The sequence below is a fragment of the Ranitomeya imitator genome, chromosome 1, assembly GCF_032444005.1.
Source record: "Ranitomeya imitator isolate aRanImi1 chromosome 1, aRanImi1.pri, whole genome shotgun sequence".
NCBI lineage: Eukaryota > Metazoa > Chordata > Amphibia > Anura > Dendrobatidae > Ranitomeya > Ranitomeya imitator.
Window position 1 is genome coordinate 1,014,221,632 of NC_091282.1, and position 20,057 is coordinate 1,014,241,688.

At 46.6% G+C, this 20,057-nt stretch overlaps 1 protein-coding gene across 2 annotated transcripts; it reads left to right on the plus strand.

The window, feature by feature from the left end:
- Positions 1–1,333: 1,333 nt before the first annotated feature.
- NOCT (nocturnin) lies at positions 1,334–19,849 on the plus strand. 2 transcript variants are annotated; one of them, XM_069743956.1, is made up of 3 exons: positions 1,334–1,716; positions 16,882–17,151; positions 18,195–19,849. In XM_069743956.1, exons 1-3 carry the CDS (start codon positions 1,449–1,451, stop codon positions 19,028–19,030), a joined length of 1,374 nt encoding a protein of 457 aa, XP_069600057.1. In that variant the 5' UTR covers positions 1,334–1,448; the 3' UTR covers positions 19,031–19,849. The 2 variants fall into 2 exon arrangements, with proteins under 2 accessions (XP_069600057.1, XP_069600058.1); XM_069743957.1 differs by lacking the exon at positions 1,334–1,716 and adding an exon at positions 14,880–14,997.
- Positions 19,850–20,057: the final 208 nt, after the last annotated feature.

Sequence of the window (20,057 nt, forward strand, 5' to 3'; positions counted from 1 at the left end):
TAACTCTCTTGCACCTCTCCAGTCCATCCTTAACTCTGCTGCCCGACTAATCCATCTCTCTCCTCGCTACTCCTCCGCAAATCTCTTCACTGACTCCCATTCCCGCAGTGTATCCAGTTCAAATTACTAATACTGACCTACAAAGCCATCCATAACCTGTCTCCTCCATATATCTCTGAACTAATCTCCCGATATCTTCCCTCACGTGACCTCCGGTCCTCCCAAGACATCCTTCTCTCCACACTTATTCGCTCCTCATCCAATCGCCTCCAAGACTTCTCCCGAATATCCCCCATCCTCTGGAACTCTCTGCCCCAACACGTCCGACTATCAACCACAGTCGGATCCTTCAGACGGAACCTGAAAACTCATCTCTTCAGGAAAGCCTACAGCCTGCACTGACCCCGCTGCCTCCTCATCACTATCGAAGCTACCGCCTCACCAACATCGGAGCTACCGCCTCACCAACACCGGAGCTACCGCCTCACCAACACCGGAGCTCCTGCAACCCTCAACCTACTGTCTCCTTCCCCATAATCCTGTAGAATGTAAGCCCGCAAGGGCAGGGTCCTCGCCCCTCTGTATCAGTCCGTCATTGTTAGTTTGTTTACTGTAAGTGATATGTGTAATTTTTATGTAACCCCTTCTCATGTACAGCACCATGGAATCAATGGTGCTATATAAATAAATAATAATAATAATAATGGGTGTGTGGGACGTCGGACTGCACTCAGATGCCATCCCAGTGCAGTGCGATTACCACAGACGCCGTCTCCTCAGTGCCTGGTGCTGGGAGTGTCTGAGGTGAGAGGCCGGAGCACAGAGCGCTGACACTGGGGTCATTAGCATACCACATCCCATGCTACAGGCTAGCGGGACACCGGCCTTGTAGGGTGGTCTGTTGGCAATGGCAACCAGCAGAATTCTGGTGATGTAAACAAAATCTGTACAACACCAGCGAGACCTGGCTTTCTGGCTATTTATACACTCTGTAGACTTTGGCGTCATCAAAAGTTGTTTCTGCTTGTGTAACCTTTCACCCACTTCCCATCAGTAATGGTACGATCCTCCCTCAATTCAAGGGAACTCTTATATGGGAAATACCACTGCACTTAATAGGAGGGGAGAGCCAAGTAGAGTAACGCACAGCTCTGCTCGCATTTGTTATATCCGGTTATTATTCCCCTGATGTATAGTATATGTAATATTATTGTACATCGGAGAGGGTCTCATTCTGTTATGACGAATAAGAACTCTCTTTACAGGGTGACTCTCCGGATAACCCCCCCCACCTCAGTGTGGTACGTCCCACAGCCTGACGTGCCGCTGCTGTGACGTCACAGTGAGCGGAGGAGAGCAGGGAGTGGTACAGATGCTGAGGAGCCGGTATCATTAGTCACGGCGGCTGCGGGGAGAGCAGTGAGGCCGCGGTCACCTCCGAGCCCGGGATGTATCAGAGTCCGGCGGGGCGGCTGTGCTCGGCGCTGAGAGACGTGCCCGCACTGTGCGCCTCCTCTCTGCGGCAGCAGCCACACCACTCCCCGGTGAGGAGCAGAGCGCTCTCGCCGCCCGTCCTCCGCTCCCTGGCTGGCTTCGGTTGCTGTCATAGTCTGGCCGGCTGGATCGGGGACGGACCTACCAAAGCAGCATCTAACCCGGGCACAAACACACCTCCAGTGCCGGCAGGCGGAGCGGCGGGGAGCTCTGCCCGATCAGGTGAGCGATGTGTGGGGGAGGGGACGGGGCAGTGCGGCACATCCAGCGCTGCGTGCATCAGGGCGGAAACCATGGGAACACTGCACGGGGGACTGCAGTGTGTGATGTGCCCCCGTCTCCATGTATGGCCCCCATCATGTGCCGCGCCGGGGCACACTGCAGAGACCTGCCGGAACATCGCCATCCTGCACCATGCCACCTGCCCTGGAGATGGCGGTAACCCCCCCCCCCTGTGTGTGTGGTGAGATGGCGGTGCCCCCCCCGTGTGTGTGGTGAGATGGCGGTGCCCCCCCCGTGTGTGTGGTGAGATGGCGGTGCCCCCCCTGTGTGTGTGGTGAGATGGCGGTGCCCCCCCTGTGTGTGTGGTGAGATGGCGGTCCCCCCCCCCGTGTGTGTGGTGAGATGGCGGTCCCCCCCCCCTGTGTGTGTGTGGTGAGATGGCGGTGCCCCCCCCCCTGTGTGTGTGTGGTGAGATGGCGGTCCCCCCCCCCTGTGTGTGTGTGGTGAGATGGCGGTGCCCCCCCCCCTGTGTGTGTGTGGTGAGATGGCGGTCCCCCCCCCCCTGTGTGTGTGTGGTGAGATGGCGGTGCCCCCCCCCCTGTGTGTGTGTGGTGAGATGGCGGTGCCCCCCCCCCTGTGTGTGTGGTGAGATGGCGGTGCCCCCCCCTGTGTGTGTGGTGGCTTAGTGATAGAAAGCAGAGGGTGGTTATAAATGGTATAGTCTCTAACTGGGTCGCTGTGACCAGTGGGGTACCGCAGGGGTCCGTATTGGGACCTGTTCTCTTCAACATATTCATTAATGATCTGGTAGAAGGTTTACACAGTAAAATATCGATATTTGCAGATGATACGAAACTATGTAAAGCAGTTAATACAAGAGAAGATAGTATTCTGCTACAGATGGATCTGGATAAGTTGGAAACTTGGGCTGAAAGGTGGCAGATGAGGTTTAACAATGATAAATGTAAGGTTATACACATGGGAAGAGGGAATCAATGTCACCATTACACACTGAACGGGAAACCACTGGGTAAATCTGACAGGGAGAAGGACTTGGGGATCCTAGTTAATGATAAACTTACCTGGAGCAGCCAGTGCCAGGCAGCAGCTGCCAAGGCAAACAGGATCATGGGGTGCATTAAAAGAGGTCTGGATACACATGATGAGAGCATTATACTGCCTCTGTACAAATCCCTAGTTAGACCGCACATGGAGTACTGTGTCCAGTTTTGGGCACCGGTGCTCAGGAAGGATATAATGGAACTAGAGAGAGTACAAAGGAGGGCAACAAAATTAATAAAGGGGATGGGAGAACTACAATACCCAGATAGATTAGCGAAATTAGGATTATTTGATCTAGAAAAAAGACGACTGAGGGGCGATCTAATAACCATGTATAAGGGGACAATACAAATATCTCGCTGAGGATCTGTTTATACCAAGGAAGGTGATGGGCACAAGGGGGCATTCTTTGCGTCTGGAGGAGAGAAGGTTTTTCCACCAACATAGAAGGATTCTTTACTGTTAGGGCAGTGAGAATCTGGAATTGCTTGCCTGAGGAGGTGGTGATGGCGAACTCAGTCGAAGGGTTCAAGAGAGGCCTGGATGTCTTCCTGGAGCAGAACAATATTGTATCATACAATTATTAGGTTCTGTAGAAGGACGTAGATCTGGGGATTTATTATGCTGGAATATAGGCTGAACTGGATGGACAAATGTCTTTTTTCGGCCTTACTATATTATGTATGTTACTATGTTATGGCGGTGGCCCCTGTCTAAGAGACTAACCTCCCAGCATAGTGATGGATGTGGCTGACCGGTGCACCTGAGTGCAGGTGGTAGTCACGTGACAGCGCCCCCCTTACAGGACTGTGCGCCCCCCCCCCCCCCCCCCCTACAGGCACCCGCTGTGATGTCCCATGTAACTTAGGTACAAGGTGATGATGTAACTTTCCTGTTTCCTTCTGATGGCATTGTGTATTCGTGAGGGGTCTGTTATCCCGTGTACTGGGCTGTTGGTGAGGGGCATCAGGGAAAAACGCTCATAAATGCACAACTCGGGTACAGATGGCTGGTTCATTGGTTATCATTTATCACAAAGCTGGGGGTCCAACAACCGGCGCCCTCACTGATCAGCTGTTTGCAGCTTAGTAGGCACAGGAACATAGCGGGTTGGCTCTGCTCACTGTGTAGTGGCTACTCTCTGCGGCTGCAGTACCTGGGGTGGCCATCAGTGTATGGGGCAGTGCTGTGCTGGTCCATCCACAGATTACACCTTCAGCAGCGGAGTTGTTATCAGCTGATCTCAGGGGCTGCTGAATGTCAGACCCCAACAATGTGATATTGGACCCCTCTTAAGGCCCTGTTCCTCACTGTCCTCTAGTAGTCGCTGTATCCAGGTCCCTGCAGTTTGGCTTCTGTCACAGGGCAGTTTTCCATGTCGGTCCAGTGTTCCCCCCCAGGGCATGTGATTGTGTTACACTTTCTGTGCAGATTTCTCACTCGGACACAGCCGTGCATTTCCCTGTAGTCCGCAGAGGGTATCTATGGGACTCCGCGCTGCTTCCGGGCATATCGTGTACAGACAAGGCCTGGGCTGTCAGGAATGTTCTGCTGTTATTAGCTGGTGGCTCTTGAGTGTCAGATACCCGGCTTGGTCTTGACATCTCTCGCACAGCTAGTCCGGATGTGACAAGGCAGACGTGTGTCCTGTGTGCCGGATTCTGCACGGAGCCGGCACAGGGAACTCTCTATAGGACTATGGCTGGTGAGTGGTGGCTCCAACCTGGTAATGTGCACTTGTCTGCCCAGGGTGGTGGTGGTATTATTATTATTATTATTATTATTATTATTATTATTCCAATTATTCCATGGCGCTTTACATGTGAGGGGTATAATATTAGTAAAACACACTAATGTCAGCAGGGTAAAAACAATTTACATATATAAAAATATAAAAATAGTTAATGACCTATATAGATGTATACCCTGAGAACACCCAGTGTGCCAGTGGTGTAGTGAAACACTACGTTAATTGGAAGGAGTCATGCTCACTACATAGAAGGAAACCATGGGGCAATCACAACAGAGAGTGTAATCATATAATATTTTATTTTGTTATTAATAATAGACCACAAAAATGACAACAATAGAGAAAAAAATAATAAAAAATAATAATATATATATATATATATATATATGTGTGTATAAAATTGTATATATAAAAAAAAAAATATCACTTTCGACAGCCAATCAGCAATTTGTAATATTTCACCTATGAAATTGGTGAAATATTACAATTCAGCCATGGCCGATGCTGTAATATCATCGGCCATGGGTGGAAACCGCGATCTGCCCCCTCCACCGACTGACAGCAGCGATCTGCCGCCGCTGTCAGTCTTTCCTCCCCTCCGTTCTGTGCTTTGTTGCCCTCCGCAGCCTTCCTCTCCCCTCCGTCCTGTCTGGCACCCCCCGCTATCTGAAACCACACCCCCCCCCCCCCCCCCCGGAACCTCTGGAGTCCCGGGGTCCCTCCCGGTGTCCATCCAGCATCTTGGATGGGCGCCGCCATCTTACAAAATGGCGGGCACATGCGTAGTGTGCCCGCCGAATTCACTGGCAGATTCATTACAGGTACATTTTGATCACTGTGATAGGTTATATCACAGTGATCAAAATAATAAAAAAAAATAGCCCCCCCTTATCACCCCCATAGGCAGGGGAAAAAATGAAATGAATAAAATATATTTATCCGCTAGGGTTAGGGCTATGGTTAGGGCTGCAGATAGGGTTAGAATTGGGCTAAATGCACACGGTGCGGATTTGGCTGCGTGGCAGTTTTCCATCACGTTTACAGTACCATGTAAACCCTATGGAAAACCAAATCTGCTGTGCCCATGATGCGGAAAATACCATGCGGAAACGCTGCGTTGTATTTTCCGCAGCATGTCAATTCTTTATGCAGATTCCGCAACGTTTTACACCTGTTCCTCAATAGAAATCCGCACAAAAAACACTGGAAATCCGTGGTAAATCCACAAGTAAAACGCCGTGAGGTTAGGGTTGGAATTAGGGTCGGGGTTGGAATTAGGGTTAGGGGTGTGTTGAGGTTAAGTTAGGCTTGTGGTTAGGGTTGGTTGTGTGTTGGGGTTAGGGTTGGGATTAGGGGTGTGTTGGGATTAGGGTTAGGGGTATGTTGGGGTTAGGGTTATGGTTAGGGGTGGGTTGGGGTTGTGATTACAGTTATGGTTAGAGTTGGGATTAGGGCTAGGGGTGTGTTGAGGTTAGTGTTGGAGTTAGAATTGAGGGGTTTCCACTGTTAAGGCACATCAGGGGGTCTCCAGTCACGACATGGCGCCACCATTGATTCCAGCCAATCTTGCATTTAAAAAAAAAAGTCAAATGGTGCTCCCTCCCTTCCGAGCCCCGATGTGTGCCCAAACAGTGGTTCGCCCAAACAGTGGTTCACCCAAACATATGGGGCATAAGCGTACTCAAGAAAAATTGTACAACAATTTTGGGGGTCTAATTTCTCCTGTTACCCTTGTGAAAATAAAAAAATGGGGCTAAAAAATAATTTTTGAGGAAAGAAAAATGATTTTTTTATTTTCATGGCTCTGCGTTACAAACTTCTGTGAAGCACTTGGGGGTTCAAAGTGCTCATTACACATCTAGATGATTTCCTTGGGGGGTCTAGTTTCCAAAATGGTGTCACTTGTGGGGGACACAACAAGTCCGCCACATGTCCAAATGCGACATGGTGACCGCTAACGATTGGAGCTAATTTTTCATTCAAAAAGTCAAATGGCGCTCTTTCCCTTCCAAGCCATCCCTTGTGCCCAAACTGTGGTTTACCCCCACATATGAGGTATCGGTGTAGTCAGGAGAAATTGCCCAACACATTTTAAGATCCATTTTATCCTGTAGCCCATGAGAAAATGAAAAAATTGAGGCTAATGGAATTTTTTTTGTGGGGGGGTGGGGGGGGGGGGGAGTACTTCTTCATTTTTGCGGATCAATTTGTGAAGCACCTGAGGGTTTAAAGTGCTCACTATGCATCTAGATAAGTTCTTTGGGGGTCTAGTTTCCAAAATGGGGTCACTTGTGGGGAAGCTCCGATGTTTAGGCACACAGGGGCTCTCCAAACACGACATGGTGTCCGCTAACGATTGGAGCTAATTTTTCATTCAAAAGGTCAAACGGCGCTCCTTCCCTTCTGAGCCTTGATGCGTGCCCAAACAGTGATTTTTTTTTTTCCCTCATTCCCCCCCTCCCCCCCCCTCCCACATATGTGGTATCGGCGTACTCAGGTCAAATTGTACAACAACTTTCGGGGTCCACTTTATGTACCTAAAGGGTATGTTTCCACGTTCAGGAAAATGCTGCGTTTTTGATGCTGCGTTGAGCCGCAGCGTAAAAAACGCAGCGTCCAGATGTTACAGCATGGTGGAGGGGATTTAATGAAATCCCGTCTCCACTATGCAGGAATAAACGCATGCAGCATAGCCGTGAAAATGCACATGCGGCCCTTCTTATCAGAACGCAGCATGTCCTTACAATGAGCAAAATACACAAGAACACCGCAGGTGACCTGCCAGTGACCTCAGGTGCAGATTTGGTCAGGATTTTACCTGCATAAAATCCTGACCAAATCCTGAAGCAAGCCTGAACGTGGACACCTACCGTTATAACTTCCTAGCAAAAAAAATGTTGTTTCCAAAATTATGCTGATGTTAAGTAGACATGTGGGAAATGTTATTTATTAACTATTTTGTGTCGCCTAACTCTCTGTTTTAACAGAATAAAAATTCAAAATGTGAAAATTTACCACTAACATGAAGTTCAATATGTCGCGAAAAAACAATCTCAGAATTGCTAGGATCTGTTGAAGCGTTCTTGATTTATTACCTCATAAAGGGACACTGGTCAGAATTGCAAAAAATGGCCAGGTCATTAAGGTCAAAATAGGCTGGGTCATGAAGGGGTTAAAGGGAATCTGTCAGAAGGATCGTTCCTCCTAAGCCTTCCATATGGGCATGTCGGTCATGGGAAGCTGAATAAAATGATGCACTGATATCGTTAATCTTATTCTCCTGAAATCCACACTTCCTTATATGTAAATGAGCTTTTCAGCACTATGGGCCAGACATCGTAGATCTCCCTGAAAATCTGCCTCCGGAGGTTTTTATAGGAAAGGGGGCCATATCAGTGTGGCTAGTGATATCAGTGTGACTCTTAAGGTACCTTCACATATAACGATTTCGTTAACGATATCGTTGCTTTTTGTGGCGTAGCAACGATATCGTTAACGAAATCTTTATGCGTGACAGCGACCAACGATCAGGCCCCTGCTGGGAGATCGTTGGTCGCTGGGAGTAATCAGGACCTTTTTTTTTTGGTCGCTGATCACCCGCTGTCATTGCTGAATCGGCGTGTGTGACACCGATCCAGCGATGTGTTCACAGTTAACCAGTGTAAATATCGGGTTACTAAGCGCAGGGCTGCGCTTAGTAACCCAATATTTACCCTGGTTACCATTGTAAAAGTCAGCTTCCCGCACTGACTGTGTCAGCGCCGGCCGTAAAGCAGAGCACAGCGGTGACGTCACTGCTGTGCTCTGCTTTACGGCCGGTGCTGACAGTCAGTGCGGGAAGCTGACGCCGGGGGACGTGACAGACATCGGAATGTGAGTATGTACTGTTTTTTTTTTTGTTTGTTTGTTTGTTTTTAACTTTTACAATGGTAACCAGGGTAAATATCGGGTTACTAAGCGCGGCCCTGCGCTTAGTAACCCGATGTTTACCCTGGTTACCATTACCAGTGAACGCATCGCTGGATCGGCGTCGCACACGCCGATTCAGCGATGACAGCAGGTGATCAGCGACCAAAAAAAGGTCCTGATCATTCCCAGCGACCAACGATCTCCCAGCAGGGGCCTGATCATTGGTCGCTGTCACGCATAACTATTTCGTTGCTACGTCACAAAAAGCAACGATATCGTTAACAAAATCGTTGTGTGAAGGTACCTTTAGGCTTTGTGCCTATGCTGCAGAAATGTCTGCAGAATTTCTGCAACTCCCTGCCACGGGTAAAACGCATGTGAAATTTGCATGCGGTTTCCCGCAAAACAAGCGTTTTGCAAGCGTTTTTAGCTTGCAGAATGCTTGCGCTTTTACAAGCGATTTGAAGCATCACTTGGAAAAGTGATTGACAGGCTAGTCAAACATAGTGCTTGACAAGTGTGACCAACTTTTTACTATTCATGCTGCCTATGCAGCATCAATAATAAAAGATAGAATGTTAAAAATAATTTAAAAAATAAATAAATAAAAAAACATGGTAATTCTCACCTTCCGACAGCCCCCCTATCTCCTCAGCGGCGCTCCCGGCACGTTCCGTTCCCAGGGATGCTTTGTGCGAAGGACCTTTGTGACGTCACGGTCGCACGACCCTGGATACCATCCGCACATGAAGCGCTCACTTTACTCATGGTGGGCATAGCCACATGCGTAAACTGAGCGTTTCAATACAATCCTATGGCGGCAGAATCATCGCGATTTCGCAGAAATAATGAACATGCTGCAGATTTTACCGCTATGGGATTGCATGGGAATGCCTTTTTAAGCGTTTCCGCTGCAGCAAAAAATGCGGCGGAAACGCATAAAAAACATAACATGGGCACACAGCCTTACTATAATCCCTGGAGGCAGATTCTCATGCAGATCCGTGTCCGCCCCATAGCCTGGAAAGCTTCTTTACAAATAAGGGAACCTGGATTCCTCTGGAATAAGACATTGGATCACAGAGATCAGTGTATCATTGCATTCAGCTTCCTATGACCAACAGGCCCATAGACGGCTTCTGAGGACGGATCCCTCTCCTTGTTTGTACAGATCCTAGAGCTCGTTTTAGCAGATGCTGTGGCGGCCCAGCACCTTCCTCCACAAAACATGCTGGATTTGATGGGCACGGCTTGGATTTTCTACGTGGTGACTAATAAACGTGAATCTTCTCAGCCGGCTGACATGTGGCAGAACCACACTGCAGTAATTTTCACTTGTAACTTGTAGTTGCTGGTTACATCCACTAGATGGCACTGTGCTTTTTTTCCCACCCATGTGACTGAGAACTAGTTGTAATGTCATGGAGGTCCCCTGGCAGTGTGTGGCTCCCTGATCTGTGCAGCCCCTCCTAGGTGCGTATGGCCGCCTCTTCCTATTTGCAGCAGGGATGAGCGTCTGCTGCCTTCATGAGCAGTACATTGCTGTTCTCCTTTGGTGGCACAAATGTCAGGCTTCACCCTGATCCCAAGGTCAGTGAGGTCACAGGAGCAGAGTCCAGGAGGGGCTTGTGTAATGGAGCCCCTGCTGTGCACAGGCCGCCACACTTGGCTGTCACTTTCCCTCACACTTTCACTTGCGCTACATTTTTAACTGTTAATACACGGGCGCAAAATAGGAGTTCACGCTGCTGAAAACTTCTGGTGACGCGAGTACAACACAGAGGCTTCTCCTAGGAATGCTCCACATCTCCCAGGAAGTGTATACTGCGCCCCCATTTATCAGATGTGTATATGCATTGCTCTAGCACACAGGACGCCTTGTACCCAGGGAATGATGTTCACTCAAGCCCCTCATGTACATTAGATTGGGAATCTGTCAGCAGGTTTTGCTATGTAATCTGAGAATAGCATAATATAGGGCAGATAATCTTATTATTTTATTATAGCGCCATTTATTCCATGGTGCTTTACATGTGAGGGGTATACATAATAATGATGATTCCAGTGATGTCACTGGGCTGCCTGGTGCAGTTATGTGAGAATCCTGATTTTCTCTGCTGTAGATGTAGCAGTGGTCATAATGCAAAGCTGTGTATATCCCCAAGCTGCTAATCGTTGTAGGGGACGAGAGACCTAAGGTACCGTCACACTCAGCAACTTTGCAAAGAGAACGACAACGATCCGTGACGTTGCAGCGTCCTGGATAGCGATCTGTTTGATCGTTGTGTTTGACACGCAGCAGCGATCAGGATCCCGCTGTGCCATCGCTGGTCGGAGCTAGAAGTCCAGAACTTTATTTTGTCGCCAGGTCGGCGTGTATCGTCATGTTTGACAGCAAAAGCAACGACTCCAGCAACGAGCATAGGGCCCCTAGATGTGTGTCGGATCGGTACACTCCGGCTGTTTGACATGGAGCTAACAACCAGCGAGAACGAGAAGTGAGTCGCCGTTACGTCACTGGATCGCTCCTGCATCGTTCTGGAGTTTCTGTGTTTGACGTCTCTACAGCGACCTAAACAGCGACGCTCCAGCGATCTAGTTTAGGTCGGCTCGTTGTCTATATCGCTGCAGCGTCGCTGAGTGTGACGGTACCTCTAGTCTTGCAGTGATTATCTGCTGATTAAAACACTTATTGTATTGGAACTAAAGCACACTGCCTAATAAGTGACACATCACTGGAATCAGGCTCACTTGCCTGTATTATGCTGCTCTCATATTAAATGGCAAAAACCTGCTGACAGATTCCCTGTGAGATAGTAGAACCAATAGAGCCAATAATCTAATAAGTACCGCATAATGTAACTCCTGTCATATCTTGTAGAGGGAGAAGGAGTAAGCCGTGAATGTTTACATGCCCAATACTTTTGTTTTCAGTGCAGATGTCACTGTCTAGTAGCACCCACTTCCTGAAAATGCAAGAAACCTCTGCTGAATTGAGCTCTTGTGTATATGGGGGAGACGGAAGAGATCTCGGTCAGTATAGAGGACGAGAACAAGCTGTGTAACTTAAAGGGGTTGTTCTTTTCATAAAAAGTGAATCCCTAGCTACAGGCTATTATAAAGAAACCACGCTGCTCTCACCTTCCCCGGGTCCACTGGCGAGTCTCGCTGCTGCTCCCAGTGTCTGGCTGCGATGCAGATGTCACGTCAGCAGCGCTGCAGCCAATCTGTTAGCGCAGCGGCCCTGAGTGTGGCATTCCTATATGCTCACAGCCGCTGAGCTCATGGACTGGCTGGCCACATGACATTAGTCCCTTATATAAAGTCAGACAGCGGGAGCAGCAGTGAGACCCGCCGCTGTGATTATGTAAAAATCATACTATGTGAATTTCTGGTTTTATTTTTAGATTCGGTCTCTCACAGGTGATGTGTACCTGTGATAAAAATTACAGACCTCTCCATTCTTTGTAGGTGGGAAACTTGCAAAATTCCCCACTATAGAACGTAGAAAAAAATGTAAAAAAAAAAACTGCACAAAGTTAATTTTTACTAAACGAATGTTGACTTGTCCTACAAAAAAATAACCCATTACGTACAGTAGCTAAGTGAACTGAGAATAAGTCATGGCTCGATTGATACAAAATATTTTTAAATATTATTTCCTGTGAAAGTTGGTGTATTTGTTAAGTATTAAAATAAAAACTGCTCCGGCTCCCTTTTAGGGTATGTGCACACGCTGCGGATCTGTAGCGTTTCCGCAGCTGTGGATCCGCAGCAGTTCCCCGTGAGTTTACAGTACAATGTAAACCTATGGGAAACGCAATCCGCAGTGCACATGCTGCAGAAAAAAACGCGCAGAAACGCAGCGTTTTATTTTCCGCAGCATGTCAATTCTTTGTGCGGAATCCGCAGCGTTTTTACACCTGCTCCAATAGAAAACCGCAGGTGTAAAACCGCAGTGGAATCTGCAATAGAAACCGTGATAAATCCGCAGGAAAAACTGCAGCGGTTCTGTACTGCGGATTTATTAAATCCGCTGCGGAAAAATCTGCAGAGGATCTTTCTACGTGTGCACATACCCTTAGTCTCAAAGTGACCTCATATAGCCGTGTCTGTGGAAAAGATAGTTGTCCCGTAAACAAAGTATACTTTAATCAATACATCCATTACAGCATGGCGTCTCAGATGATTCTGCCTGTGAGGTAAAACATTTCCCTGACTATAAAAAAACAAACAAATAATTTCCCTCACAGAAAGAATCAGTTGTGATCCCCTGCTGTCCTGTCTGTATCCTCTCTTGCCCCCCCCCCCTGCCCAGGAGCTGTGGTATGATCAGACCATGTCCCTGTACGGTCAGACACGGCCATTACACAGTACACAGAGGCACGTTTATAAGGTTACCTCAGCACAGGAACATTTTATTGATACACATCCAATTTTTGAACTTATTTTTATTCCAAGATCTATTGATTAAAATGTCCTTTGTTGATGTGACAACTAGTGATGAGCGAGTATACTCGTTGCACGATCGGTGGTCTCCGAGTATTTATGACTGCTCGGAGATTGTTTTCATCGTGGCAGCTGAATGATTTACAGCTGCTAGCCTGCTTGATTACATGTGGGGGTTGCTAGGGAATCCCCACATGTAATCAGACTGTCTAATAGCTGTAAATCATTCGGCTGCTGCGTGATGAAAACGAAATCTCCGAGCAGTCATAAATACTCGGAGACCACCCGAGCGTGCTTGGGAAAACCCGAGCAATGAGTACTCGCTCATCACTAGTGATGACCCCTTTATGTGTTTTCAGCAACACAAAAACTAAAAAATTCCAAAATAATAAAGGAAGGTAAATTGTCTGGTACTGAACTGGTTAAAAGTAAAGGAATGTTGTTTACTAGGGAAGATATGAATTGGTCGTCTGACCTTGGAAGGAGATTGCAGTTTGTCATTGACATTGGCTTCGGATCAGTCTGAATGCCAAGGTCTTCTGAACCTTGTATGTTGTGTAATGCCCCAGAACGTGCAGTGCCACTGACTGGAATCAAGATCTTCCCCAGAATCGCACCTTGTGTAGAAGGGGTTACTGCAACAACTGAACGTCAGATGTTAGAGGACCGGGAACCTTATGTGCGATGCCAGCAGCCTTCATGTATAAGGATGGGTAAATGCTCCGGAGGTTCTCACAGCTACATCTTACAAGGGGCGAAGTAGTGTACAATTTCTGTATAATTTGTTGTCTAACCTTCTACTACTGAATATACCTGGATATCTGTATAGTGAAAACGTATACCTGACCACTCCTCCATTCATGCTCCTCTGGAATGGTTATCGGGGTCCCAGTGGAGGACCCTCACTGATCCTCTGGATACATGATATTTTCCTTAACAGTTTAAAGGGGTTGTCCTTTACTAGAAGAACCCCTTCTTGATCGAAATGTTTGGCCCCAATTAAATAATAAAGCCTCTACACCCCTCCTGTTCCAGCAGTGCCGGCACTCGCGGTCCCGTGGCTCTCGTGCTCTTCCATGACACGTGGTCTCTGTCCCCACCTTCGAGCGAATTGAACATGAAGAGGAAGTGAGGGATCAGCTGCAGCCCGGACTTCCTCTTCATGTTCAGTCCGTAAGAAGGTGGAGACAATGACGCCAGCGCTGATTGGGCACCGGGCTCGCGTGTCACAACAACCACACGGGAGTGCCACCACCGCTGGAACAGCATGGGAGGGGAGTATAAGGTTTAGATCAATAAGGGGTTATCCTAGTAGTGGACAACCCCTACACTGGCCATGATTAAGGGGTTGTCTGACATGAACCTCCAGAGATGGGGTCACAAGAATAGACATTATCTGTGTCACTTGCTCCTAATGTGGTGGATTTGAGTTGGCCTTTAATTACATGGAGGAACATTCATCCGAATGTCTGCCATGTAATAGCCCAGTGTGTGACACAGCTGTATCGGCTGATCATCCCAAGGACACTTGGGTTACATCTGATTAGAAATACTGTCTTGAGACTGAAGTGGTCTCCTGGACTTGTGGATGAGTTGTTGATGTGCCCATCCATTTATATAAAGAGGTGGGTTAATTGGTGTACACACTTGTGAAGCAGAACATTATATTTAGGACATCCCTGTTCCCTTTTTATCTTTTATACATACAATTATAGCACTTTTCTTTCTTTTTTTCTAAGTGATGTTTCAGCCCCCCACCCTGCCGATGAGTATGGCACATACTGCAGTAAGCCAGATCTGTCCCGTCAGTAGTCACCATTGCTAAGGTCTTCTCCAAGCCTGTGCCCCCTCCTCAGTGAGCGGAAGTCTGGAGCCTTCTCTGCAGTCTGTGCTGTGGCTGCCCTTGAATGTCAGTGACTTGGCTTATGGTCTGATTAACATCCATTATCTTCTGATGGGTTTATAGAGGGATTTGGTAAGCTATGTGATATAAGCAGTAGTCACACAGCTCTGGTCTAGTGCAGTTGAGTAGACCATTACAGGGAGGATGGATCTACGCTTTTCACTTACTTTGCCAGTCAAACAAGGATGCCATGGTCTGTCTGTGCAAGGTAGGACACATGTACCCCAGGCTGGTAGTGCAGCGTACTCATAGATGTCTTACTCTATTTTACCTGCGTGGTAAAGGTCTGTGTTCAATGTTCCTGTAAGAGCTTATGTGACGTATAGACCTCGGATCCAGCTCTGCCAATGTTCCAGCTCTGTAAATGATCTGCAACTTAGGCTACTTTCACACTAGCGTTAACTGCAATCCGTCACAATGCATCGTTTTGCAGAAAAAAACGCATCCTGCAAAAGTGCTTGCAGGATGCGTTTTTTCCCCATAGACTTGTATTGACGACGCATTGCGATGGATTGCCACACGTCGCATCCGTCGTGCGACGGATGCGTCGTGCTTTGGCGGACCGTCAGGAGCAAAAAACGCTACATGTAACGTTTTTGCTCCTGACGGACCGCTTTTTCCGACCGCGCATGCGCGGCCGGAACTCCGACCCCACCTCCCCGCACCTCACAATGGGGCAGCAGATGCGCCGGAGAAATGCATCCGCTGCCTCCATTGTGCAGTGCGTTAAACGCTAGCGTCGGAATCTCTGCCCGACACATTGCGACGGGGAGATTCCGACACTAGTGTGAAAGTAGCCTTAAACTCCACATGTAAGGGACCCAGTTCTCACAAAAGGGGCAGGTCTCAGTGGTGGATGTCCAAAATGAAAAGTCACTGTGTTAGGTGTGATGCTAAAAGACTTGGCACTCATATTGATGTATGCAACATAGTAACATAGTAACATAGTTAGTAAGGCCGAAAAAAGACATTTGTCCATCCAGTTCAGCCTATATTCCATCATAATAAATACCCAGATCTACGTCCTTCTACAGAACCTAATAATTGTATGATACAATATTGTTCTGCTCCAGGAAGACATCCAGGCCTCTCTTGAACCCCTCGACTGAGTTCGCCATCACCACCTCCTCAGGCAAGCTATTCCAGATTCTCACTGCCCTAACAGTAAAGAATCCTCTTCTATGTTGGTGGAAAAACCTTCTCTCCTCCAGACGCAAAGAATGCCCCCTTGTGCCCGTCACCTTCCTTGGTATAAACAGATCCTCAGCGAGATATTTGTATTGTCCCCTTATATACTTATACATGGTTATTAGATCGCCCCTCAGTCGTCTTTTTTCTAGACTAAATAATCCTAATTTCGCTAATCTATCTGGGTATTGTAGTTCTCCCATCCCCTTTATTAATTTTGTTGCCCTCCTTTGTACTCTCTCTAGTTCCATTATATCCTTCCTGAGCACCGGTGCCCAAAACTGGACACAGTACTCCATGTGCGGTCTAACTAGGGATTTGTACAGAGGCAGTATAATGCTCTCATCATGTGTATCCAGACCTCTTTTAATGCACCCCATGATCCTGTTTGCCTTGGCAGCTGCTGCCTGGCACTGGCTAATACGAAAATAGTATTATTATATTGTAGAAAATTACAAACGTTTCGGTCAAATTTTGACCTTCATCAGTTGTCTGGAAGTGGCAAAATCGTATAGAGCAGCGTCAGGAGAGAGTCTGCAGGCGAAGAGCACTTTTCTCCTGAGCGGTGTATACCACAGACCCTCTCCTGACTCTGCCCTGTACGATTTTGCTACTTCCAGATAACTGATGAAGGTCTAGCTTTGACCGAAATGTTTTTTTTTTTTTTTTGGGGTCTGGAATTTTCTACAATACATCAATGAGTGCCAAGTCTTTTAGCATCACAACTGACGGCTTTGGATTCTACATCGTTACCTTTCTTCAGAAGTGCCATGTTTATTGTCACATGTACCTGCCTTAGGTAGAACTTGGTGTTTCCGGAATCACTGCTTTTATTCTTTTTTTTTTTTTTTTTTGGTTTGGCAATGCTCAACATATGTTTACCCTGTGTTCTTATTCCCCATAGTGTGTTCCATGGGAAACAGCACCAGCCGCCTGTACAGTGCTCTTGCCAAGACGCTCAGCAGCACAGCTGCCATTTCTCAACACCAGGATTACCTTGACCAATCTGAGCATGAACAGCTGGATCCATTGGACCCCAAAGATCTTCTGGAGGAATGCCAAGTGGCTCTGCGGGAACGGCCCGCCAGGCTCCACAGGGACTTTGTTAGTCGGACAGATGACTTCAGGGGCCCACACACCTTTCGAGTGATGCAGTGGAATATCTTGGCTCAGGGTATAATGATTCCTACTACTGACACTTGAATTGTGTTTTGTTATGCTCAGTACTTCTTAGCATTACTACTTCCATTCCCTGAAGACTGCTTCAGGTTTATTCCTAAAATGGAATTTAAAAATGTTGGACTCTGGCCAAATTAAGTTATGTGCAAAGTGCAAAAATTATTTAAAAATATAGAAAAAAAAAAATACCAGAAAATGACAACTTAGCACAACACTTATGGAATAAAAACATAAATTTAGGTCACACACTTTCTTTTACTTATTTTTTTGCCTAAATCAGATGTAAAGCAGCAAGCAATTTTTTATGGTATTTTCTTAAGATTCCGAGATCATGCTGCTGTGAGTGCGGTGTGGCTGTCAGACTGCTCGGCGCCACTTAGGGAAAGCAGAGATGGTTTATTTCCATCTCTGCATTCATTGCTGACCCAGTTGTGCATGCAGTTTAGGAAGCACTAACTCGAGGGAGCTGTTGGGTCTCGCCAGTCCCCAGTCCTCTCTTCTGGTCATCCCCCGGGCTGGATTTGCCTCGTAGTTGTCTAATATGCCAGCCCCAATTACAGGGAAGATCGGAAATTAAAAAGAATAGTATGTAAAAAGTGAAATGCCCCCTAAAGCTCTTTTTCTTATGTTAAGGGCACATTGTGGGAAATTTTAACAAAAAAAAAATAGAAAAAAATTAAAACAAAAACACTCACACACCATACCTGTTTGCTGGGATTTTGGAAAATCAATATCCACAATCACAAATACAACTAAAATGAATCAAAACCACACACAATAAATATAGTGGATGTTTAATATTTACCAGTCGACTCCCAGAAAAATATGCATTTTTTTGCTATAAAATGGCCCCCGATATGTTTTTGTTTTTCAGTGTTGTGTGAAGGCATCCCTAGAACTTGGAAAAAAATTATCTATATAAATATTATTGTTGGGCCATGGAGACTGATTCGGCAGTTGCCTCTTAGCCGCGTTAAAACAATTAAAGGCTTAGAATTGAAATTACATTGTGTATCATGGTTTTGTCTTTGTCTCCAGCTCTCGGGGAAGGAAAGGACAACTTTATTAAATGTCCGATGGAGGCGCTGAATTGGGAAGAAAGGAAGTATTTGATCCTGGAAGAGATCCTCATGTATCGCCCTGATGTCTTGTGCCTGCAAGAAGTAGATCACTATTTTGATACCTTCCAACCACTTCTTAGCAGGTTGGGCTATCAATGCACTTTTTTGGCAAAGCCATGGTCTCCCTGCCTAGATGTGGAACAAAACAATGGGCCAGATGGCTGTGCCTTTTTTTTCCTTCAGGACCGCTTTGAACTTGTCAGCAGTGCCAAGTTCAGGCTCTCTGCTCGGACTTTAAAAACCAACCAAGTGGCCATTGCTGAGGTACTCCAGTGTAAGGAAACTGGCCGGTTGTTGTGCTTTGCCGTCACTCACCTGAAGGCCCGCAGTGGATGGGAAAGGTTCAGACTTGCTCAGGGCTCAGATCTCCTGAGGAATCTCGAGTCTGTCACACAAGGAGCCAAGATTCCTCTGGTTGTTTGTGGGGACTTTAATGCAGAGCCTACTGAAGAAGTATACAAGAGATTTGCCTCCTCTAGTCTGAATCTCAACAGTGCCTATAAGGTGCTTAGCGACGACGGGGAAACTGAACCTCCCTACACCACCTGGAAGATCCGTCCTACCGGGGAGTCCTGCCACACTCTGGATTATATATGGTACTCCCAGCATGCCCTGAAAGTGAACTCGGCCTTGCGTTTGCTTACTGAAGATCAAATTGGGCCTAACAGACTTCCGTCATTGAATTACCCTTCAGATCACCTCTCTCTGGTCTGTGACTTCAGCTTTAACATTGACTCTGATAGATTGTTATAAAGGTTGCCAGGCTGTGATGTGGAAATCTGTACGAGGACTGCATTAACCTGTATTAAGTTATCTGAGACCATTTCCGTACCAGAGCTGGTACACCACCACCACGGCTACCATCACATGGTACTCTGCCGCTAATGTTTTAGACATGTATGCTAATTTTTGTATGAGTGTTCATTTTTTTCCCTCCAAATTGAATTGTAGCATCAGTCAAATGCCTTTTTGTAATGCGACATGCACTTGTATTTAATTTATGGCAAATGTTTGTGGGAATGTCACTTTTTCCAAAGTATTTATTTTTCTACTTGAAGCAAACAGCGGAAAAATATATTTATTCTTTATTTAGATGAGAGCTAACGACTGGCAAACGTTTTGTTCAGTGCAATTATTCTAAAGTGCAATATGAAGGGATTTACCAGTCTGAGGACCGAATATAATTCTTCTTACAGTAATCTGTATAACTGTTTTTATGGAGCAACCAAAGTCTCCAGCCGTAGGTTGTACGACTCCATACAAGAAATCAATGCAGGAATATCTAACCCTAGAAAAGGTTCATGATGAATGTATTTCTTTGTTACGAGCAGAGACCTCGAAATGTCTAATAATGGAATATTTTCAAGTTTTGTTAATGTTAGATTTGCCTTTTCACCCAAACTATGAGAAGTTCAACGCTGGATACCTGAATATTTCACTGTAGTGTGAATTTCTAGAAACAAACACTCATAATTTCTATTACTGTAATCTGTCTCAACCGGCATAACATTGGATAAAAGCAGTACAAAACGCGTGTAAACCCGGTGTCTATAAAGGTTTATTTATTGGAAATGGTGTGTGCAGATTTTCTCATTGCCATGTTTTCTTGCAGGCACCATAAAATGTAATCGTTTCTTCTGTATTAGCAAAGTGAATAGTGATGAGGACACTGGGGGGGGGGGGGGGGACGTTCCCTACAACAATTATAGCAGAAATTCTGATAATGGCACATCAGGAGCCTCCAGATCTGCCAAATTCATTACCACTTGCGCCTCCTAAG